Source organism: Rutidosis leptorrhynchoides, chromosome 5 (genome assembly GCF_046630445.1).
Source record: "Rutidosis leptorrhynchoides isolate AG116_Rl617_1_P2 chromosome 5, CSIRO_AGI_Rlap_v1, whole genome shotgun sequence".
NCBI classification, from domain to species: domain Eukaryota; kingdom Viridiplantae; phylum Streptophyta; class Magnoliopsida; order Asterales; family Asteraceae; genus Rutidosis; species Rutidosis leptorrhynchoides.
In genome coordinates this window covers 55,311,707-55,336,377 of record NC_092337.1, presented here as the reverse complement: position 1 = coordinate 55,336,377, position 24,671 = coordinate 55,311,707, and the positions used below count along the sequence as shown (strand labels likewise).

Genomic DNA, 24,671 nt, shown 5'->3' with positions numbered 1-24,671 from the left:
ATTCAACATTGGATACATACTTTAAAATGTGAAAAATTATACATTACAAATGAAATTGTATAGAAATTCATTATAACTGATTTGATAGTTATAAATAGTACGGAGTAATAGAGTTCAGATGCATTAAGACCATTATTAGTAGTGTCGGGTGATGGGTCGTGAGGTGTTTTTGTGTGATGGAGTAATTGGTCCCATATTTTTAGTTATTATATTATTTTTATTAATTTAGTTAAACTATAAATATATATATATCTAAATCCTGATTGGTTAAAATTTTGGTCACGCGCATCACGCCAACAACATTTTCCTTCCATCACGCCCCCATAGTGGCTTGATGGGGATTGGGGGCGTGATGAAGGTAAAAAAGGATGCACTACTTGTGGTCTAATGTTTGACTGGTACAAGTTTTTTTACAATTTAACATCTCGTTAGAAAAATCTTAAAATTAATACACATGTTTTAATAAAACTGAAATAAAAAATACATAAAATAATACACATGGTCTAATAAACTTTCATCGTAGGCTCGTAGCTAACATATGTTACCATTTTTGATTGGGTAAATTATAAAAAAAAAAAACCTTTAAACTTTTGTTAACATCACAACCCTACCCGCCATATTTATTAGTCAAAGTTAACCTTTTTTTATCGCCTTAGACCCAATGAATTTTGCAACCTCTAATAATAAGTTTATTTTAGTTTTACAGAAGATTTGATTGATGGTAAACGAAAGATTCCCTCCACATTTTTAGTCTAAAAATCATCCTCATAATCTGTCTCTATAATCAAAGATAATAATAATCAAGATTTTATGGTTCCCCAATTCAAATAAGATCTTGGTTTTGACTCTGGTTCTGTTTTGCTCGATCCAAACTCAAGATCATGCAACGATTCGTCGACAACTTCCTCGCTGTCACGAAAGAGTTAGTTATTTTTTCTCCATCTTCCCTCAAATTCAAATCATATCTTTGTATTTTTGATTAACCTTTTGATATAATATTTGTAATTTGTAATTTGTTGAACACATGCTTTTGTATTTTTAAGCTTATAATATATATGCGTAAATGTTTCTGTAATGTGTATATTCGAAATTAAAAGTTCTGCAATTTATGATTTATATGATGTATGATGTGGATTTATGGTTGCTATGTCTTTGTTGTTACGTGTTTCTTTCTCTCCATTAGGCTTTATATAAGAATGAGATGACAGGAAACATGAATAATTCTAAACATTTAAAGAATTTGGGTATTAAATTAGGCTATAAACAAATTGAGAGTTCGAAAAACTAAAAAATTATGAATGTCTTCACGATTTGATAATGTATATGATATGATGTAATAGCATTTGACTGTATATCAGAGGATTCATTCAAAAAGTTTTTATGCATGTATATCCAAGAAGATCCTTTGTATGATATATAAGAGAATATAAAAATTGAATATTTCTGTCTTTAAAATGAAATTGAAACTCTTTTCGAATCATTATGGAATCGAATCAGAAAATTATTCCTATCTTTATCATTTTTTTAATTGTATCAATACTATTTTCTATTTTTATGCAGGTCTGTGAAGACTGTTACTTATGAATCATTAAGTAACATATTGAGACTAATAAATGGAATATCTGCACTTTTGTTGAAATTTTTGCCTGGTAAGGCTAGCATTCTTGAAGGAATTCAAGGTTGGGAGCTCAGACCAACTCTTCGTGGACCCCGGTTTCCACGTTGGATGGAAGAGTACGTTTCAATGTTAATGTTTTTCACCATCATTTAAAACTTATGTTAATGTTAATGTTAATGATAACGTTAAATCTTATATTTCTGTTTTCTTGACAGTGGGGTGTCATCGTTTAACCATTTTGTTCATGAACTATCGGTGAATTATGATCCAGCATCAACTGTTGAATATTCATCTGGAGACGATATTGATGATTACGATGGTGCTTACATGGTTCCCCCTACTCCGATAACACCAGGCTTTAAATTCTCGATATCACCGAGCTTTAAACGCGAAAGGCGTCGAAGACATTGGATTATATCCATAATCATGTTTCTATTACTTCCTGCAAGAATCTTTTTGGGGTTACCTTTATATGTGCTTAAAAAGATCTTTCAAAGAAGTATACAGGCACATGCGACATATCATCGAAGAGCGCAGAGTTCACGTGTTGCCACCAAGAAAGCGTTGGATCATGTTGTTCAACGTGCCACTGACAGAAGACGCGGTATTATAGAGGTTTGTTTGGAAAATGATAACGTCTTTATAATATTTAGATCAGATAATCAACTATAAAATATACTTCATCCCAAATCTATAGTGCAATATTTTTTTTTGGGTTGTCACAAATTAATTGTTTACTTTCATAAATAGTGAGATCAGGTAAAGTTCTTATTTACCCTTAATGTATACATATAAGACAAAAAGGTAGATAAAATGTGAGAGAATTGATATATCCACTATCTTTTTTGATACATTCATCATAAATGTCCATTGACAGTATAATATGTTAATGCATGTTCTATGGTGGATGTATCAAAAAAGATGTGGATATATCATCAACCAAAACGTAAATGATAAACTGTAAAGTAGACAAAAAGTACATTGTGATAATAACATTTTCTTAAACGTCGTGTTTTTTATGGGGGCACAATAGAATTAGGACGGAGGGAGTATGAGTTAGGAACACTTCTTATTTACAAGTTTCTTTTATATAACCAGGACCTTCATCTTGGAATCGAGATAGTTATAGAAACCATATTCGACGTTATTCATCGCACAATTCGTTGTTTTCTTTGTCCATTGGACTCATTAAGGATGCTATTAAGTTGGTCTTCTTCTTCTTCAAGTGGTACTAAAAAGAATCAGAGTAAAGATTCAGCTCCCGTTGTTGCGACTGCCACTCTTGCTGATTCTGATCCTGCTCCAACTGAAAAGAAGAGTAACTTAAGTAATAAACTAAATACAGATTCTAGAACATGTCGAGATGTCATTACAGAACTCGGGTAATTGATTAAGGCGTCTGCTGTTATTAATAATTTACTGTACATCTCAATGTTTCTTACTGTCTAAATTTATCAGGTACCCTTATGAAGCTATTAGAGTTGTAACATCAGATGGTTATGTCCTGGTTTTGGAAAGAATTCCAAGGTAAAAAAACTTGAAACGTTTTTCTTGTTTCATCTACAAAGTTTGTGTGATGAACAATGCTATAATTTTTCTCTGTAGACGTGATTCAAAGAAGGCCGTTTATCTGCAACACGGTGTCTTTGATTCTTCAATGTGGTAAGCTTCGTGTTTTCTTGTTATTGTTAGAAAACAGGGTTTGAATGGTGAAACACTTTCTGAATTAAATATTTCGACCCTACAAGTCTCGTTTACACGAAATTTCAATTGGAATAAGACAAAAACAATAATTTGATTCTAGGCAAGAAGATTCAAATCCGGATACTAGAGAATATGTGTTATTATGTGTGTTATGGAATGAAAAATGAACAGCAGTTTTTCTAGAGGGAAAAACTTTTGAAATTCAGTTGCAACCCTTCGTTTTGGCGGGACACGTTAATCCAAACGATGTGACTTTTGGAGGGAAAAGTCGTTAATCCAAAACAATGTGACGGCGCTGCCCCTTGAATCCCGCAAGGGGGTGAGGCCGCCTTGACCCTCACTATTTCTAAGACAGTATTTAAAACTCTTACGGGCATGCATTCCATACTCTCTGAACCTGTAGTTGAGTATTACTAGATAACTCTCGTTTTCAAGTTAAGCTGCAATTACCTATTACCCAAAATGATTGTTAGATGACACTAAAATCACAACAGTTATATCAATTTCGTGAAATTTCTGTTTATTCTAACATTCTAAACCTTACATTTTGTCAGTTGGGTATCTAATGGTATCGTTGGCTCTCCTGCTTTTGCAGCTTATGATCACGGTATGTGATAGATTTATCATTCACAAACTTACTAATGTTACAATTCACTGAACATATTGATAATTTTTTTCCTTATTTTTAGGATACGACGTTTTCCTTGGTAACTTTCGTGGCCTAGTGTCTAGAGAACACATTAACAAAAACCTTTCTTCACGAGAGTAAGTTCATGTTACAACACAATAGAAAAAAAAGGTAATGATCAATTGATCACATATATATTCTGTTTATTTTAATATAGGTATTGGAAATACTCGATAAACGAACATGGAACACAAGATTTACCAGCATTAATCGAGAAAGTTCATGAAGTGAAAACTTCAGAGCTAAAATCATCATCTAAAATCAGCACAAACGAAGAATCAAACCCTGATCAACCTTATAAACTATGTGCCATTTGTCACAGTTTAGGAGGAGCTGGAATTTTAATGTACATTATAACCCGTCGTCTAGAAAATAAGACTCATAGGTTATCAAGAGCAATCTGTTTATCTCCAGCCGGATTTCATCACGATTCACCTTTTTTCTTCACAGTAATTGAGTACACGTGTCTTTGGTTAGCCCCAATTTTGGCGCCAATCGTTCCTGGATTATACATACCCACAAGATTTTTTCGAATGTTGATTAATAAATTAGCACGCGATCTTCAAAACTACCCTGCAGTTGGTGGGCTGGTTCAAACGATTATGGGTTATGTGGTTGGTGGTGATAGTTCAAATTGGATCGGTGTAATGGGCCTACCTCATTATAATATGAATGATATGCCTGGTGTTGCTTTTCGGGTGGCACGACATTTGGCCCAAATAAAACATGCAAAAAAGTTTGTGATGTTTGATTATGGTAGTCGTGAAGCAAACACTCGAGTTTATGGCACACCAAAGCCGTTAGATTTGGGTGAACGATATAATTTGATCGATATACCAGTGGATCTTGTTGCAGGAATGAAAGATAGGGTGATTCTTCCATCTATGATTAGGAATCATTATAGGTTGATGAAGGATAATGGTGTTAAAGCTTCTTATAAGGAATTTGAGTATGCTCATTTGGATTTTACGTTTTCTCATCGAGAAGAGCTTTTGGAGTATGTTATGTCGCGTTTGTTACTTGTGGATTCGAAGCGTAGGGCTTTGAGTTTGAAGAAGAAAGATGAGATATTAGCAGTGAAGTGATAGATGTTAGTTGTTGAATGTTATGCTTTTGTATTGGTGTTTTGGTGAATATGTATGATTATATGTAATGTTTTGCTAATTTACAACTCTTGTACAAGTAGATGTTAGAGATGGTTATCTATGTGTATCCTTGTATATATATCTCATTGAATTCTTCATATTTGTGTTTAAGTAAGATGAAGATGCTAATGTAGATATGTGATTTCAAAGTTGAGTTGTAATATGAAGAAAATGTAGTTTATTTCTTAAAGCATTTTAGTCTGGATGTCTCCAATAATTAATAACATACTACAACGAATTTATTTTATATTTTTATATTGTATGTATAAAACGACAACGATAATTAATACGGATAAGGTTTTTCATGTACGGACTACCTTAAGAAATGAGTATGTTTTATTCAAATTTGCGCACAAGTCTATAGAATATTATTAACACGTCAAAGCATGCTCAATATATTTGTCGAAACATCACAAATTCTATGTTCTAAATATTGATTGAAGTACAAGCATTTATGCATCTAGGCATTTTTATCGTAGAATTTAACATTTCTTGTTAACACCACTCACTGATACACTTTCTAAACCAAATAGATTATTGAAGACACACAAAATGCACATTATATAACCATGCAGGTTTGTCTGAGTGGCTACCGAGTTGGCTAATGAAGCATATCACCCGGTTTAAATTCCTGTATATGTCAAATTGTTCATAGAAGATTTGTTCAACATTTTTTTTTATAAACATGAACATTTCCACGGTGTTAATAACCATTTCATTTCTATAAAAATGGATTTAGCCTTGTAAAAGTGGTATGCAAGCCACAGTATCATTGTAGCCCAAAGCTATAAAAGGTGGCCCATTATCTACTTTACTGATTTATGTTCGTAGTGTTGCAAAAAACCTGATTACTCGTCGATTAATCCCCGATTAATCATTTTTAAGAGCAATCCGTTCCGATTTTCAAAAATCCGTTTAATTAAAAGGTCAACGTCAATTGATGGGTCAAAATCAAATTTGGTAATCAAAGTTGGTCAAAGTTAAAAATGGTTAACATTTTAACATGAATTTATACTAGAACTTTATAGTTTTTGAGTAAAATAGATAATTTTAGACAATTATGTTAGAGTTTATTTGTATATTTATGGTTTTTTCTACATTTACACATATAACTTTTAAAATTTAGTATTTAAATATATACCGTATAATCCGATTAATTCCCGAATTACCGATTAATAGTTTTAAAGTCTGAACCGATTAATCCCTTAAACTTTCCCTTTACTAAATCCAAGGCCCAAATGTTGGTGCATCAGTGAGAAAGAAAATGGCTAGATCGATGGGATGGGGATACGTTCGGATCATGGCCGGAACAATCGCCGGCGGCGGTGTCGGTTTCTACATCATGCACCGTCTTGAAATCAGTTACAAGGTCCCCACTCTGATTCTCCTTTTGTTTATCATAAGGTTACTTAAATTTAGAGTTTTTGTTTTAATAGAATTTAATTTAATTATTTGTTTGACTGTTTTTTAGGAGAAGTGGGATGAACGACTGAGGAATTATGAGCAGGAATTGAACAAGAAAAAGGAGAAATCTCAAGAACTTGAAGAAACACTATAAGTTTTAATATCTTCTATTTGTTGGATTTGTGTTACATTTTAGGGTTTTGATTTTGGAACGACCTAGTGATGCTTTTGAACTTTAGAAATATATGAAATTTAACACTTAATATGTATGTATGTATCTGAACTGAGTTGTATGATAACTGATGTTCTATGATTGATGATTTTGAGGTAATTTTGTTTAGGAACTCGTATATCCATAACATTTTAGGGTTCTTATAGCTTATAGCTGCTGAGATTGAATAAGCTATAAGCTAAATCTTATAACTCATAAGATGTTAATAACTGAACTTGCTTTTTTCGAATTCTAGTAAGCCCATAAACCAAGAAGAAAAGCTCACATACATACCTCAAGTGTGACTCTGAATTGGTGGCAACCTCGAATGGATCGATCACATCTGGATCAATTGAACCATGTAAGCTGCAATTGTCTCATTGTTTTTTACTTCTTTAAATTCTTGCGTTTTGAGTAATAGTAGGAAATGGTCCTTATTCATGCTAGTTGCTAACCAGCTAACCTTATAAATTTCCGGCTCTATGTCTATAAGAAATTCAATACAAGTATTGTGTTTCCCCAAGCCTTATTTTTTCTTGAAGCTGTACTAGTTGGGTCATTTGGGCATTTAATTGCGGTCTTTTGTTGTCTGTAGGTAACTAGGTATACACATTCATTATAGGATTACCAAGTTACAGTGTGATGAGTTGCTTTGCATGTATCACAACATGACCCATTCCATAAGATGTTTGGCAACCTACATCTTGTTATCAAGGTTGTAAAAGTCGCTAGTTGGGACTAGTCGGTTGGGAGCTTGTAGGGACTAATTGGCTAAGTCAGAGACTAGTCAGGGCCTAGTTGGATGTTGACCCACTTTGACTTGTATCTGACTTATTTTGACCTAATAAATCCGACAGACTTTTGACAACTTTGACCGAATAAATCTGCCAAGTTGAACACTAGTTTTACTACTTCATAAATCCCAACTACTCGGGGGTCTTTTACAACCATGCTCGCGATAGAGCTCAAGTATATATTACGATGTACGTCTATTTTAAAATGGTAACTTGAAGTTGGGATATATTTGGCGTAATGGAAGGAGGTAGGATAAATTGTCCAGGATTATAAATGTACGAGATCTTAAGTTGTGACTGATGCATTGATTCTACATCGCTATTTATATCACGATAGGTACAAACGTAACAAAATTGAAAAATATCTAATCTAACAACACAAAAATCAAGTAAAACTTGTGGCATTACGATGAATCCAGGGTAACCAGAGCCCGACCCTACAACGTAAGACCAAGAGACAGGAAACATCAAGGCACAACCACAACAAGAACCACGAGAGAAGAAGCTTTGCAAAACACATACCGATCATCAAACAAACTAAACCAATTGAGATCGCAAACACACATTCTCCTAGGTCTACTAATAAAATAGTAGAAACCGCTAACAATAATCTGCCAAAAACCACACCGCAAAACCTTCCAAAGAATCTCAAAAACCATTCACCGGGAAAACGAATAATACCACTCGAGACCGGCTACTGGAAACATCATTTGTTGTTACCACAACGCTTTTGAAAAGTATTATATCAAGTGATTGATTCATGTAAATTAATGTGACCCATTGCAATTCAAACTACCAGAATCTAAAGGTAATCTAACAATGAAATGATATTGTTGAACCCTTCTTAAAATAATAAGATCTTGTCACGTTGATTAATGCTGAAGAAGTTAACTTCTTCACTGCAAAATACAAAATATGATAATATTTTGTTCAAGTAATGGTGTTCTTATATGATGGTAAGAAGAAGTAAAACAAGCTATTAGCGTTCAACACAATTTCTTATACGAACAGCATTTAAACTTATGTGTTTGTTAGGTGGTCAGAAAATGGTCAGAACATCCCTTTTAGGCACTTACGATTTCAGGATTGAAACGCAATGAGTTTGTGACTTTTTTTCAATACTAATTATATTTGAATACTAAAAATTGTTTACCTTAAAAAACTACAAATTCAAAATATATATGGGATATGACTAGTTAAATTTAGTAGTATCCTATACAATTTAAAGCAACTATAAATTCAAAAATATATATGAGATCATTTAGTTAAATTTAGTGTTGTCTTGTACATTTTAAAGAGTATTCTTTACACAAAATTTCCAAACTAGCTGTGTCGCGTGAGGCCACGAGCCAAAGGGTAGATTTGCGAGTTAAAGACCAGTTCTAATGTATCTTATGGATCATAGCACTAAATCACAAGAGAACTTTAAAATGTTATTTACAACAAATTTGATTATGTTGTACAAAGTTCACACCGATTGCACTTGATATTCATTCAAGGCAAACCAACATCACATGAGTTGCATTCCATGTACAATGGTGAAAAACTTCTTGAAATGAGCTGTTACATTTACTATCTCCAAATATTTACACCCTACCCAACCATAAAACAACCAAAATTAACTGAACAGTAAATTTTAAAGTTATCAAGAAACAGCAAAATTTGTATCTTGTGTTATAATTCAGTAGGCTTATAACTACCTTTAATGGTTATAAGAACAAAGAGAGAAAAAGAGAGAAGAAGGAGAGAAGAAATATTGATATTGATATTTCAAGAGAAATGGTGCACCTTAAATGGTTACCATACATGTCTATTTATAGTATAAAATATTACTATGCAAGAAATATAATAATAATAAAATTAACATCCAATCTAGATATTTTATAACACAATCTAGATATTTTATAACACTCCCCCTTGGATGACAATTTTATTAGAGAATAACTAGTACTGCCTCGTTAAAAACCTTGCTAAAGAAAACTCATTGGGATAAAACTTTAGCTAAGGGAAAAAGAGTGCAGCATAAAGTTGACTCCCCCTCAAGTAGGCAACGCCTGAGTTGTTACATCTTCTGAACATGCCTCATGCCAATATTATGAACGTGTGTTCTGAAAATAGCAGTTAGCAGTGCTTTGGTATAAAGATCAGCAGAGTTGTTGATTGAACGTATCTCATTTTAATCTGGTTGTCTTTTACGATATCTTGAGTATATGAGAAAAATCTGAGGTTTTCATCTGAAACTGTATCATCTAAATCTTTTATGTACAAGTTTGGCCCTCGTGATTTGTCTACAGTCTCCTTCATGGTTTGTTCAAACCGTTGTTTCAGTTCCTATTCCCTTTCAGTCTTTTTCTGAGCCTTACCAATATACCATTCTTTTCCATCAAACTTATGACCGTTAAGACCGTTTATAGCTTTAGCGCCTCGTCAGCATTTATGTTTTGTTCTGTCATTTTTGATACTCTTCTTTCATTTGTATTATGTAAGCTGTATTATCTTCATAGATAGTTGTTACGCTTTTATAGCGTTCTAGTCCACAAGAATCAATAATGATTTGTATCATTGATCTTAACTAAAATCATTCCCGAGTAGCTTCATGTAATGCAATCACTTCGGCATGATTTGATGATGTTGCAACAAGTGTTTGTTTTGAGAACGTCATGATATTGCGGTGCCTCCATTTAGGAATACATATCCAGTTTGAGATTTAGCTTTATGTAGATCGGATAAATAATCTGCATCTGTATAACCAAACAAATCTTGTTTCGAGTTGTTAGAATAAAATAATTATAAATCAGTAGTTCCCCGAAGGTATCAAACTATTTGTTTGATCCCATTCCAATGTCTTTTGGTAGGGGCTGAGCTGAACCTTGTCAACAAATTAACTGCAAAAGAAATGTCAGATCTTGTATAATCTATAAGATACATAAGAACCTCAATTGCACTAAAATATAGAACTTCCGATCTGTTAAAATTTTCATGATCTTCGCAGGGATGAAATAGATCAGTGTCAATATTGAGTGATCTAACAACAATGAGTTTGTCTTTAAAAAAAATGTTTTAAAATCTTTTCGGTATAAGTTGTTTGATGTACAAGTAAACCATTAGGCATATGCTCAATTTGCAATCCAAGGTAATACTTGGTTTTTTCAAGATCTTTCATTTCAAAATAATTCTTTAGAAGTTGAATGATTTCATAGATCTCTTTATTTGTTCATATGATGTTAAGAACATTGACATAAACAACTACGATCTCATATCCGAACATTGTTTTTATAAAACATACGTGCAAAATAAGTTTATATTTATACCCTTTTTTTATCAAGTAGTCATTTAATCGGTTATACCACATACGTCCCGTTTGTATAAACCCACTTAGAAATCTTTGTGATTTAATGGAATATATTCCCTTGAGTTTTACATTAGATGCTTATGATACCTTAACCCTTTAGGTATATTCATATATATCACTATTAAGTGATCCATACAGATAAGTAGTAACAACATTCATGAGATGCATTTAAATAACTACCAGGTTGATTAAGTATCTAATAAGTAATTGTATCCATTACAGGAGGATAATTTTTCCTCCTAATTCATTTCTGGTCTTTGTGGGAAATATTGAGTTACAAGTCTAGTTTTGCCTTGTAACTTCATTTGCACATTTCTTTTCGGATAAAAATTCATTTGTATCCCATACGTTTCACATCTTTAAAAGTGATAACGATTGATCCGAAAACTTTTCTTTTATCGAGCGATTCTAATTCAGCTCTTATTGCTCCTTTCCATTGAGCTCAATCATGTCCATTTTGTATATTCAATGACTGATTTTAGTTCCAGATCATCATCTTTATTCATGATGTCATTGTAACATTATATGAAAATATCTCATAGAGATTTTAGTTTCATTTCGGTTCCATAATATTGCATAATTTATCGCAATTTTAGTATTTACATTTATCAATATCCTCTGCAGAAGGAATATTGATTTGTGGTTCTTCTTGAACACTTTCTCTTACCTCATTATCAGCTGATTTTCTTTTTCGAGGATTTTTATCTTCGGAACCAATTGATCTTCCACGTTTGATGCGTGGCGAAGACTCAACAGTGACATTATTGCCAGCTTTTGGAATTTCAGTTCGAGCTGGAGCATTTATCGCTGGTATATATGATTTAGTCACTTTTTTATATCTGTAAATGCATAAAGTAATTAATTTGCAAGTTCTTGCATATGCATTATTTTTGAACTTTCGTTTCACATTCTTTTGTGCGAGTTCAATATACCTTAATTGATGTTCACATCATGAAGCATCATTTTATTTTTTATTTTTATTTCTCCCCCTAATCTAGGGAACAATGTTTTATTAAAATGACAATCAGCAAAACGTGCTGTAAAAACATCACCCATCATGGGTTCAATATATCTTATGATTGAAGATGTTTTATATCCAAAATATATTATCATCTTTCTTTGAAGAACCATTTTATTGTGTTGTGGTGATACAATTGGAACATACACTGCACAACCAATGTTTTAAGGTAGAAAATATTTGGCTCTTGGCCAAAATCAAGTATTAAGTGAAAATATTTACGACTTCCACATGGTATAATGCGAATTAATGTCGCAGCATGTAAATTTACATGTCCACATATAAATATTGAGAGATTTGTACTCATTATCAATTGTCTAGTTATTAGCTGTAAGCGTTTATCTATTGATTCAGCTAAACCAATTTTGTGTATGCACATGAGCAACTGGATGTTCAACAACAATCCCTGTAGATATATAATGATCATTAAATGCTTGAGATGTTAACTCACCAGCATTATCAAGTCTCATACTTTTAATGGTGTAATCAGAATAATGTGTTCTCAATTTAATAATTTGTGCAAGAAAGTTTGCAAATGCCATATTACGGCTTGATAACATACAAATATGAGACCATCCGCTAGATGCGTCTATTAGAACCATGAAATATCAAAATGGTTCACATGATGGATGAATTGGTTCATATATCTTACCTTGAATTCTTTCAAGAAACATTTGTGATTCTTTTTCACAATATACTTTTCATTAATCACCATATGTGCTTTCCATTAATCACCATATGTGTTTTTTTTTTTTTTTTTTATAAATCACCATATGTGTTTTTTTTTTATCATATATCCTTTTCACCATATACGCTTTTAATCATATGCGCTGTGTTTTTCACCATATGCGCTTTTAATCATATGCGATTTTCATCATATGCGTTGTGCTTTTCATCATATTCGCTTTTTATCATATGCGCTTATCATATGCGATGCGCTTTTTATCATATGCGTTTTTTTATGTGAATAGTAAATTAATTAATTTCGTTTTACTATTCATATGAATTAATTTAGATTTACTATTTTGTTAATTGAGTAATATATATATACATCATATACTTGTGACTCCGAAGGCTCAAATGAATTTGACCATATAGTTATACGTTGTACCTTGCACATTAATTTTCAGTAGAAGCTTTAGATGCATATTATTTTCAGTAGAAGCTTTAGATGCACTTTTTTTTTTTAATCACCAAATACCACAAACACTTTGTTTGCGTTTGTTCATAGTCATCAATGAAAACCATTTTCTTTAATTTTATTTTATACAATAAAATTAACGCATCATTATTCTTTTAAAAAACAATAATCTATTGTTATTGTTCACTTGTGCCATGTTTAACAACAAAAGTCAACAACCTCTGTCTTGTTTGTTGTGGCAACCAAAAACAACCTTTGCTTTTGTTACCGAGAATCCAAGACAAAAAAAAAACAATTAATTTTTAATTAATCTTTTATCAAAACCATAAATGATTTTATTGATCTACGTTGATATGGCCATAAAGAATTGACGGCTGACCTACTTTTGTAAGTGTATTTCGGCTATCATCCCGAAAACGCACAACGACTTTTTTTTTTTATGAAGTATTTGTTTCATATCTAGCTTAGGCAATTATTGTGAACATTTGGTCCCTATAAGAGCATTTATTTTTTAGACTTTTAGTTGATTTGTACTTGTCACAATTAGGGATAGCACCCGCGGATCGTGGATGCGGATCCATTGGATCCATCACCCGTACCCGCGGATTTTTTTTAAGAGACATCCAATTGAACCCTTGTTCGTTGAAACAATTTGACTATATTTTTACTCCCCATTATTAAACGGGCCATTTTGATGCACACTCTTAAAAAAATAATTTGTTTTTTAAGTTTTATTATTCAACCTCCTTTTTTCAACGGTCACGTTTTTAACAAAACATTTGACAAGTTTGGAAAAAAGTTTTTTATTGATTATCATCAAAAGTTTTCTATTGTCACTCTACTGGATGGAATTATGGCATACAACCAAAATTGCAACCCAACACTACATAAGAACAAAAAGGTTGTTTTTAATTAACATATGTATATGTGTTAAACTCGGAATAATAATAACTTATTTTAGAAAATTAATATAAGACATGTTGAAACATTTTTGTCACATTTAGCTCATCAAGTCTAATACTTATCATTGATAGATTTTATCACGTCTAGGAGATGTTTACTTTTTTCTTGTATTAAGTCCTACTTTCATTTACCTTTGTTTGAAAAAAAGTTTTTTTTTTACTTTGCTTTCCCCCTTTCTGTAAAACTCATTTAAACACTTTCTTTATTTATTTTTTTTTTTAAAAACTTCCTTTTTTTTACGTTACCTGTAAATTATAAATATATAAAAAAAACTTTTTGTTTAAATTTTTTTTCTAGTTTTTAAAAGGCCACTTGACCAATTTTTTAATTCTTTCACAACACCTGATATCGTGATCGTGACTTTTCACCAAAGCAAGAGATATTCTTGATAAACTAAACACGAACTCGTGTTTGAAATTGTCGGCCACAAAAAAATTCATTTGATAAAAGTATATATTTTTTTTTTAGTTATAGAAGGAGACCACTTCATTTTCAATACTTCATTTTTGACAAAAAAACTATTCCATTTTACCATCCCTTTTTTTTTCTTACTTTAACTTTTAAGATATACTTTTAATAAAAAATACAAACTACTTTTTCTTATTTTAACTTTTAAGATTTACTTTTAATAAAAATACAAACTACTTTTTGTATTTTAACTTTTAAGATTTACTTTTAATAAAAGTACAAACTACTTTTTCTTATTTTAACTTTTAAGATTTACTTTTAATAAAAATACAAACTATTTTTTTATTTTAACTTTTAAAATTATAAATTTAAGAATAAACATTAGTATGCATGAAATAAATAATGATTAATTGCATAAGTAATCATAAATGTTAGATAACATATAAAGACCCCGTCGTATTCGTATTGATCGGAATTAATCTCGACCCATGGTACCGTGTTGTCAAATGACGTGTTGCGTACATAAAGTACCGTGTTGTCAAATGACGTGTTGCGTACAATCATGAGGTCTTATTAACATAAATATAAATGTTAGTGAAGTTAATAAGAGTTAGATTACAGAAAATATAATTCAGGTGGTATAACCGACCATATATAACTTAAATAACATAAATATAAATGTTAGTGAAGTTAGTAAAAGTTAGATTACAGAAATATAATTCAGGTGGTATAACCGACCATATATAACTTAAATAACATAAATATAAATGTTAGTAGTCCAAAATTTGATATATTCGAGTCTGAAAATTATTAATAATTTCATACCTTGATTAGTGATTCGTGATCGTTTGAGATATCTTTTAATTACACTAAGCTTTTCGTGCTGATAACGTGTTATAATTCAGTAGGCTTATAACTACCTTTAATGGTTATAACTACCTTTAATGCTTATAACTACCTTTAATGGTTATAAGAACAAAGAGAGAAAAAGAGAGAAGAAGGAGAGAAGAAATATTGATATTGATATTTCAAGAGAAATGGTGCACCTTAAATGGTTACCATACATGTCTATTTATAGTATAAAATATTACTATGCAAGAAATATAATAATAATAAAATTAACATCCAATCTAGATATTTTATAACACAATCTAGATATTTTATAACATCTTGAATGTTTTTTTTTTTTTTTTTTCTTTTGTATTGCTGGAACCAATCTATATTTCCCTGAGATTTCATGTACAGCAGATCTTTCATGGGTCTCGCAAACTTTGAGCTGAGATCTGAGGCTATACATCATATATAGGTAACCGTTCCTCGATACTAACGCGACAAATAGGGCATTTCTTACATTTTTCAGAGCAGATACTGCAAAAAGACATTAAAGTTGCAACGAGAATTTAAAGAGGATAGACACAAATTAGATGGAAAATTTTGACTTATTTTCTTATAACAGGGTTGAATCATCATTGTCAAACCCGTTATAATATACTCCTTCCGACCCAATTTTATCGTCCCCCGACAAAGAACGCGCAGTTTAAGAAACATCTATGTTTTATTCTTACCATTGTACTTTTTGCCAGCTTTACACTTTTACCCTTTACTTATTACCTATCTTTTTGTCTTACAAGCACAGCACACATTAACGTATAAAAGAACTTAACATTACTATTTTTATCTATATTTATGAAAGTGGCCAATTAATTAGTCACATTTGAAAAAATAATGTAATAGTTGACATAAAGTAGGGATGGATGGAGTATAAACAAACCTAAAAGAACCTTTAGCAGGAAACACTTTAAAAGAGGCCCAAAGTAGAACTCCTCGATCATTATTTCAAAATAACGACTTATGTAGTCGTCATTGACACATTAAATAGATTTAACTAGATGTTGCTCTTGAAGACGTGTTCGGTGTTGATCTAATACACATGTTTTTGACAACCCAATTAGCCTATTACTACACACTTATTTGTCAACTTCAATAATTATTTGAAGGAGCAACACAAATTACCTGCAAAGAATGCGATGCCTACAGGGGAGGAGTACTGTGCTTATCTCTCCTTCAAAGCAAACCCGACATAACACTTTTTCCTGCCAAAAATTTGTTCATATACAACAAGAATGACTATGAATACACTGTCCCAAAATTAGCACTATTAGTTATTCCATATGAACCATTAGGGTCTCATATTTTTCATATACTTCTTTGTATGAAGAATATGACGCAAGGTCAAAAACGTAAATACTAAGGTTCTTCAGTTATAACTACTAAAAAGTGTTTTTAGAGGTTGACCAAGAGACGAGAAGATAACTGATGAAAAAGAAAACATAAGATTACCAATTAATGAGTTCACGATGACAACATAAAAGTGTGACGAACTTCGAAATATGAAGACATTTTTGTTTTTGTTTTTCATTGTTTGTAAAGTGGCCATCTACAGCCAAGAATCAAAAGTTAGAATGTTACGTTTTGAAGTCTCTCATACTCCTGTTGGCTAAATTTTGTGATTTCTGTCTGCTCACCAAGAGCTGCTTGAAGCCTCCAAACCTGAAAACAAGCACGGGTCAACGTGTTTATTAGAGGCTTCAAATTATAGAGGCAGGTGGGTCAGTTAAGGGGCAAACAGGTGAGTAGTTTTTGGTTAAGTGAACCAAAACACTTGTTGTCTAATATTTCAAACGTAAATAATTGGTGTGTTAAACATGACAATTAGAAGTTTTTATACCAAAAGATTTATCTTTTTATATGTATTGAAAAATTTAAAGTTTATAAGGGCCCATTTTTATATATCGAACATGGACTTACAAATTAATGAGACGATAGTAATATAACTTTTTCAAATAAACAGTTTCAGAGATCTTTTACACATCTAAATTACACTTTAAGAAACTTTCAACCTACAAGTTTAGCTAGTTTGATCATTTTTTGCTAATATATTGAGTTTATCCGCAGGAGTAGATTATTATCATTGTAAGAACTATAAAGCAAAAACAAAGCCCGAAAGTTACAAGAAAAAATTGCACTTTAAAAGAAATAATAAGATAGTTGTGGTTACCTCTTCAGCAAGATCTTTTTTTGGCATTTTCTTTACTATTTCAGGTGGATAACCACAAAAAGTGTTGTAACTGCACAGATACAAACATACAGGAGAGAAAATTAAAGACATACTATAGAAGTATTTTCTAATATTGCATTCTTTAAACGAAAATTTCCAATAAAATAAAATAAAAATGATAATTACATATGCGCAACATAACAAATTATATAATGCTGTTAGTTGGGTAATATCACAATACATACCATGTCTAAATATGCAATCTTATAATGAAACATATACACGTTAAAAAGATAAAAACTTAGCTAAATATCAATTTCGGCATCTAATGTTTTGTGACCATCAAGAGAACCTACATAGGTAATCAATGTTGTAACAGAAGTTGACAAGCTATTTGACGCATAAAAAGAAATAACTTGGTTAAATATCATGACATGATTAATACTTTTAATTTGAAGTTGGGAGCGACTAATGATTGCATGAGATTCAAAAACAAAAATTAAAATAATCAAGTAAAGAAGATGTTAACATCACTTACCCTGAACCCACTTCATGATAAAGTCGTGCCCTTTCTTCTCGACTTCCTTCGTCTATAGACCACCAACCAAGCAGCCTGCATGGGTCAATTTCAAACATGTTTATGGATCGATTCGCGTCATGTTATATCTCTAATGGGTCAAACGGTTCATAAGAAAAGTATTGTTTACACAAATACAGATAACAAGTTAAAACTCAACCAGTGAACTATTAACATATAAATAAAAACCAACACAACTTTTCTCAAAATTTTAAATCACTTTAAGACAATTGCGATATTAGTATTAGTAATGATATTTAAAACAAAAAATTCAACCAATTTCAGTATACCTGGAGCCATGGTGCAAAAAACCAAAGCATTCACGAGCTCGGGCAGAATACGTGAAATATCTTCCGGTGCTGGTTCCGCTACGTAATAAAATAACAATTTTCTCCACCAATCTTGATGCAGAAAGTAGTAAACCAACTCCTTGCAATAAAAATAAAGGAGAAAAGATGACTGGAATGGAAATAGATTTCGCAGCTAGAGGTTTTTCCTGAAACTCAAATTAAAAATAAAAATTACTTTTAAATATTTAATTTCACCGATAAACAACACTCAAATGACCAGAGAGTATAAATAATCATATATACCTCGAGTCGCATACAGAGAAGAATTTGGAAAGCGATAATTGGGATTTTCATTATGTGTCCACCAATGTCTTGTAGACTACACAGGCCACCGTCAGATGTATCATCTGATGAAACGATTAAGCCGCTGTTCCAATCGAGATATCTAATAGCCGTAGATGATGAGCTGGCATCAGAAGTTGGTGAATTTCGGTGAATAACTGGATTAGACCACTTCGTACAAACCAGAAACGAAAAACATTCTGCAATGCTGAAAATAGGACAAATTGTGATTAGTTTGAATGAGAACAAATTTTATTGTAAAGAAACGATGCAAAAATGTGACGATCTTAAAGGAAAAATACCCAAAATTTATAAGCAAATCCCACCAGCCTAAAGCGTCTACAAAACCTGTTAAAGAAATGAAAGTTAATGAAAGCTAACGTAATATGATATGTGAAAACTCAACAAATCAATAACACTATACGCTTGTAAGCAAAAATCATATATCAAGAGCATGATACAGATACATTATACGAACTTGAGAAAGAAAGGAAAAGATTATGAATCTATAGACAGGTGCTAAATCAAATTGCAATTATCATTTACACTACAAAAAAGAGTAAAAAATACCAGATAGCTTCAGAAGAGTAAACACGGTAGCAGCAATGAAGAAAACCATGGAAATAGCAACCCAAAAATGCTGAAAGAAAACATGACCACCATTTTATAGTAGTTGTTTTGGAAATTTAAAAAAAAAAAAAAGAAAGAAAGAAAAATCATATAAAGATAAATTATCCGAATCATAAAATCACACAGTTAATATTGACTCCTTGAGTACTTGAGATAACATTGTTTACATAAAAAACTTCTTATTTTCCGGCCTTTATATAATCTAATTATAAATAATCAAACTTACGGGAAGTGTCTCCCATATTGCATCATCGCTTACAGTTTCATCATCTCCCGGTAACAGGGCCTTGCACATTCTATGCATGACAAACAATCAAAAGTTTATACATTGTGTCGCGTTTCAAAGTTAATAATATAATCAATCACTTTCACTTGAACTGGATATAGCAGAAGTGTTTTAAGTTAATAAATAAAACTGTTCATTGCAGAAACAGGACTTGGAACCAAATTTAGTAACAAGCACCTGAAATTGTCAACAAGAATGGCTACTTCAAATGCCAAAAGAGGTAGGAACACAATTTGCAAGCTTACAGGTGGAGGCTTTGAAACTGCGCAAAGTAACGTAACATAAAGTCAGAATCTTTACTGTTGAATATTCAAATTAACTAGGTTACATGTTAATTTACCAGAAACATTCTCCAAAAAGATACAAAGAAGCAATTCAAATGCAATTAGCAAAGGTGTGGCAACAACTGCATGACATGGTGCCCACTGTACGATACGTTAAGTAAATAAAAAGTTTTCATAATGAATATATCAATAAGAGAGATTATAATTATAATGAATCAAAAAAGAATAAAAGAATGATATCATACATCACGGCCATGGGGAACTGACGGTGCAGGTAACGAGAATCTTCCTCGGGCAACAATCCCATGAAACACGAAAAGCGGGAAGAATATAACCCTGCATAATAGATCAATAATTAGTTTGATATATTTTTAATATCTATATGACTATCTTAAAGACACTATATACCAAGGGTATGTTTTGCGCGGAGCTTTTAGCTTTTATGAAAAAGCTCCTATTTAATAAAAAGCTCCATTTGTTTAAAGGTGCTTAAAGCTTTTAGACTGAGGGAAAAACCTAAAAGCTACTAGATAAATGGAGTAGCTTTATCTGAATAACCGCTCTGTTAAGATCAAATACATTGTTGAATGCTGACTCTACCTAATGTGTTTGTATACAAGCAAACCTACATGAATATTCCCTAATAAAAACTGAAAAATGATTATTATTACTACTACTGCTAGTACTAGTATTATTGCATCTAAAAACTTCTAAATAAAGCAAATGGTCATATTATATTAATTATACAAATCATTACACTTATAAGCAAGGTCGCAAAACTCATTATTTGGGGAGTAATCGGTCGAGACTTTGGAAGGAGTAATCGGCAATTCGGAAATCAATCAGGTTGTAATTTTTATACATGCAAATAATAAATTTCAAAATTATATGTGTAAATATAGTAGAAAACCACAAAAACAAACATTAACATAATTGTCTAAAATCGTTCATTTTGGTCAAAAACTCTAAAATTCTAAATTAAATTCATGTTAAAATGTTGATCAATTTTGACTTTGACCGTCTATGATCAACAAATCCGACGTTGACCAATTAACTAATGTTGACCGGCTAATTAAACGGAATTTGGAAAATCGAAACGGATTGTTATCGAGGATTAATCGGGGTTTTTTACAACATTGCTGATAAGTATCCTAAAATGGATGTATCTACTATCCTAGTTGCTTAAAAACAACAAGATATAAACTTGTTCCTTCAACCTATGATACAGCTAGCACACATGCATAATACAATTATAATTTCAAAACACTTTCTTCAATTAGCATATGCTTAAACATGTTTCATTAACACTAAATACCCGAAAAACTAAAATTGAGACATAAATTAAAAATAAAACATAAAATTGAAATGAAACTGACCACCATGAGTACGGAACAACGTGATCGAGTTTAAAAACAAGCAAAACTGTGAAACAAAACAGTGAAGTATGAGCAGAAAACGCTTGTACGGAATTTGATACTCTGCGCCAGCTCATATTTTTCCTTGTAATCATACGAGATTATACAGCTTAACTACACTAGTAACGGACACGATAATTGCCCTAAAATCGGTACCAAAATTGAAGAGTGATTATAACTTAGGGTAGGGTTTGTATGAAGAACATATAGAAGCGTTTTTAAATTAATAAAGATTCTTGTGAAATGTTATTGGTTTGATTAGTAATTGGAAATGGAAAATGGAATTTGAAAGTGAGAAAATTAAAAATAATAATAATAATAATTAATAAATCTTTGAGTAGAAAACAAAATTTTGGAATTTAGTATTAAAAATGATTTTTTATCAAGTAGTGTGTATGACGAAGGAGATGCCTTCACGCCAACGCTACGTAAACGCAGCTTGTTTTCATTTACATGATATTAATCTACGAGTGTGTTTGGATCAAACTAACTGGAGCTGGAGCTTATAGTTGGTGTTGGAATTTATGAGCTAGAGTTAGAGTTGGAGCTTATTTTTAAAGTTGGTAACTGGAGCTTATTATTTTTTATAAGTGTTTGGTAAATTAGCTGGAGCTTATTTTTCAGTTCATAAGCTCTACTTTTTCTCATAAACTACTAGAAGTAGCTTATTTTTTTAGAGCTTATGATTTTCATAAGCTCTACTTTTTATGTCTACCAAACAAAGCTTATTACTTGAAGCTTATTAAAATCATAAGCTCAAGCTCCCATAAGCTCTCATAAGCTGTTATAAGCTCTTGTGCCAAACACACCCTATATCTATATCTATATATAAAGGTCTAAGATGATGTATCATTAAGCTAATTACCTTTTAATTTTTATAATGATGATATCATAATTTTATATTAATTTAATATAAAAAATAATACGAAATTTTTTATAAAAGGAAATACTAATCTCTCCTAAATTGTAAAATTTTCTACACAGAACACCCAAATTTTAAAGCATATTGTACAATTTTTATATAATAATTGTATTTTAATTTTCTAAAAAAATTTAAAAGACATTTATTATTTATTACTAGTGAAATGACCCGTGGAACCACGAGTTTCTTTAAACGAAACAGTTTAATGATATGTTTTAAGTATTAAGTGAACGTAAATGCTAAAATTATTTAGCTTAACGACCCGTGAAACTACATAGTCCGACTAAGAAACTCGGCAGCTAAACATTTCATCAAACACCTAAAATGCATATTAAACAATCCAAATCCAATCATAAGAGATAATATCGATTGTCATTTTATTTTAAAAGTGTAAATTTAAATTTAAATTTAAAATTAGTTTCCTTCTGCCTATCTTTTATATCTTCTCGTACTCAATTCAAAATAATTAATTACAGTAATTTAAAATTATTTAATTTTAATAATTAAAATAATTATTAATAAGATTTAATAATAGTAATTAATTAATAAAATTTAATTTTAATTCAAAATATTAATGACATCATCCACCCTGCTTAAATTTTTTTCTTTTTCTTTTTGATTTTTTCTTAATAAAAGAATTAGCCTAATAATGACATCATCATTATAGAATTTTAATATTAACTATAGATTACTAATAATTATAATAATTATTATCATATAAATACTCAGCTTTCGTTACATATATTATATGCGAAAAATACATGTCTCTATATATTTGTAAAAACGACAAGTTTCTTGTAAAATGGGTTATTAAAATAAATGATTTTAGCATTTACATTCACTTAATACTTAAAACATGTCATTAAATTGTTTCGTTTAAACAAACCCGTGATTTCACGGGTCATTTCACTAGTTTTTATATATAAAACATTTTCTATATTACTCCTTATTTATGATTTTTAATTACTATATTATTTAATTATTTAATATTTATTTATTAAATTACAATAGATGTATGATCTATCTTCTATCTATCTATACATTCTATAAGACAAGGTTTTAAACATCTTATGTAGCCGCCTTAATTAAAACTGATGACATGTCAATTTATTAGAGAAAACAAATTTTAATTGCATATATTGAAAGGTTATATATATATATATATATATATATATATATATATATATATATATATATATATATATATATATATATATATATATATATATATACTAGATTTTTGAGCCCGTGCGATGCACGGGGGATATAATATACTTTACTATAAATGATTTTTTATTAAATTAGTATCAACTTACAACAAATAAAAAAATATATTTTTTGAATCAAATATAATATAATTTTAATTTGTCAAACAATTTTTCTTTGTAGGTTGTTCGATTATTATATCATACATGATTTTATATAGTTCATTTATTCGAGTCACAATTGTTAGTTGTTTCTAAAAATGTGAATACAAACATTTAGAAGTAATGATATGTAATTAAGAGTTAAATGATCTCATAAAAATGAAACATAGTACTAATTTCTAACAAAAGAAACATTAAACATACATTATATTTCAATGATGTCCAAATCTCAAATACAATCAAAACATTTCCTAATTTTATGTCTATAAGTGTTGCAACACTTCTTTGAATACAACATTTTTGGTTTTGTTTAAAATTTGATTATCCTTGTCTAGAATTAGTATCTTTATTCCTTGCCGATTTGTTACTCGTGAAAGTGCAACATATAGTTGTCCATGACTAAAGACGGGTTTTGGTAGAAATAAACCGACATGCTCGAGTGATTGTCCTTGACTTTTATTTATGGTCATTGTAAAGCACACCGACAACGGATATTGTCTTCTTTGGAATCTGAACGGTATTCTCTTGTCCGTAGGAACGATTAGCATGAAGCGACCCGTCCTAATCCATCTGGATGAAGTCCATATCGATTACAAACGATTCACAATAGTTGATTTGATCGCGAGGTATTTGACCTCTATATGATACATTTTACAAACATTGCATTCGTTTTTAAAAGACAAACTTTCATTACATCGAAAGTTGACGGTATGCATACCATTTCATAATATCTATCTATAAATGATCTAATCTGACATTTACTTAATCATAATCTTTACTGAACTCAACGACTTGAATGCAACGTCTTTTGAAATATGCCATGAATGACTCCAAGTAATATCTTTAAAGTGAGCAAATGCACAGCGGAAGATTTCTTTCATACTTGAGAATAAACATGCTTTAAAGTGTCAATCAAAAGGTTGGTGAGTTCATTAGTTTAACATAAATAATCATTTCCATCATTTTAATAGACCACAAGATTTTCATTTTTCAGTTCTTATAAATATACGTCCCATGCAGAGAGACAAAAATATCATTCATATGGATTGAACAC

The 24,671-nt window shown here is 30.9% G+C and overlaps 3 protein-coding genes across 3 annotated transcripts; 2 read left to right on the top strand and 1 right to left on the bottom strand.

Moving 5' to 3' along the window:
• The first annotated feature begins 881 nt into the window (after nucleotides 1–881).
• On the top strand, nucleotides 882–5,095 carry LOC139848636 (uncharacterized). Its single transcript, XM_071838355.1, has 9 exons — nucleotides 882–922; nucleotides 1,561–1,734; nucleotides 1,834–2,233; nucleotides 2,717–3,000; nucleotides 3,077–3,145; nucleotides 3,224–3,280; nucleotides 3,877–3,929; nucleotides 4,012–4,087; nucleotides 4,168–5,095. Exons 1-9 carry the CDS (start codon nucleotides 882–884, stop codon nucleotides 5,093–5,095), a joined length of 2,082 nt encoding a protein of 693 aa, XP_071694456.1.
• A 1,278-nt stretch (nucleotides 5,096–6,373) lies between these two features.
• Nucleotides 6,374–6,831, top strand: LOC139850699 (uncharacterized). The gene is made up of 2 exons (XM_071840256.1): nucleotides 6,374–6,524; nucleotides 6,627–6,831. The coding sequence occupies exons 1-2, from the start codon at nucleotides 6,420–6,422 to the stop codon at nucleotides 6,711–6,713; spliced, it is 192 nt and encodes a 63-aa protein (XP_071696357.1). The 5' UTR covers nucleotides 6,374–6,419; the 3' UTR covers nucleotides 6,714–6,831.
• Nucleotides 6,832–15,636: 8,805 nt separating this feature from the next.
• Nucleotides 15,637–21,584, bottom strand: LOC139847164 (uncharacterized). Its single transcript, XM_071836781.1, has 14 exons — nucleotides 21,290–21,584; nucleotides 20,159–20,249; nucleotides 19,970–20,054; nucleotides 19,807–19,891; nucleotides 19,570–19,639; nucleotides 19,284–19,353; nucleotides 19,016–19,061; nucleotides 18,675–18,921; nucleotides 18,372–18,577; nucleotides 18,043–18,117; nucleotides 17,505–17,574; nucleotides 16,916–16,996; nucleotides 16,460–16,539; nucleotides 15,637–15,814 (listed from the first exon to the last, which is right to left on the bottom strand). The coding sequence occupies exons 1-14, from the start codon at nucleotides 21,421–21,423 to the stop codon at nucleotides 15,736–15,738; spliced, it is 1,419 nt and encodes a 472-aa protein (XP_071692882.1). The 5' UTR covers nucleotides 21,424–21,584; the 3' UTR covers nucleotides 15,637–15,735.
• Nucleotides 21,585–24,671: the final 3,087 nt, after the last annotated feature.

Excerpts from the sequence above, each read along its gene's own strand:
- LOC139848636 (XM_071838355.1), top strand. The coding sequence starts at position 882 with ATGCAACGATTCGTCGACAACTTCCTCGCTGTCACGAAAGA. Across the intron at positions 1,735-1,833 it reads TTTCCACGTTGGATGGAAGA|TGGGGTGTCATCGTTTAACC; the intron begins GTACGTTTCAAT and ends TTTTCTTGACAG. Across the intron at positions 4,088-4,167 it reads AAAAACCTTTCTTCACGAGA|GTATTGGAAATACTCGATAA; the intron begins GTAAGTTCATGT and ends ATTTTAATATAG.
- LOC139850699 (XM_071840256.1), top strand. The coding sequence starts at position 6,420 with ATGGCTAGATCGATGGGATGGGGATACGTTCGGATCATGGCCGGAACA. Across the intron at positions 6,525-6,626 it reads GTCTTGAAATCAGTTACAAG|GAGAAGTGGGATGAACGACT; the intron begins GTCCCCACTCTG and ends ACTGTTTTTTAG.
- LOC139847164 (XM_071836781.1), bottom strand. The coding sequence starts at position 21,423 with ATGATTACAAGGAAAAATATGAGCTGGCGCAGAGTATCAAATTCCGTA. Across the intron at positions 18,922-19,015 it reads GATTTGCTTATAAATTTTGG|CATTGCAGAATGTTTTTCGT; the intron begins GTATTTTTCCTT and ends TCCTATTTTCAG. Across the intron at positions 18,118-18,371 it reads TTTTTGCACCATGGCTCCAG|GCTGCTTGGTTGGTGGTCTA; the intron begins GTATACTGAAAT and ends TGACCCATGCAG.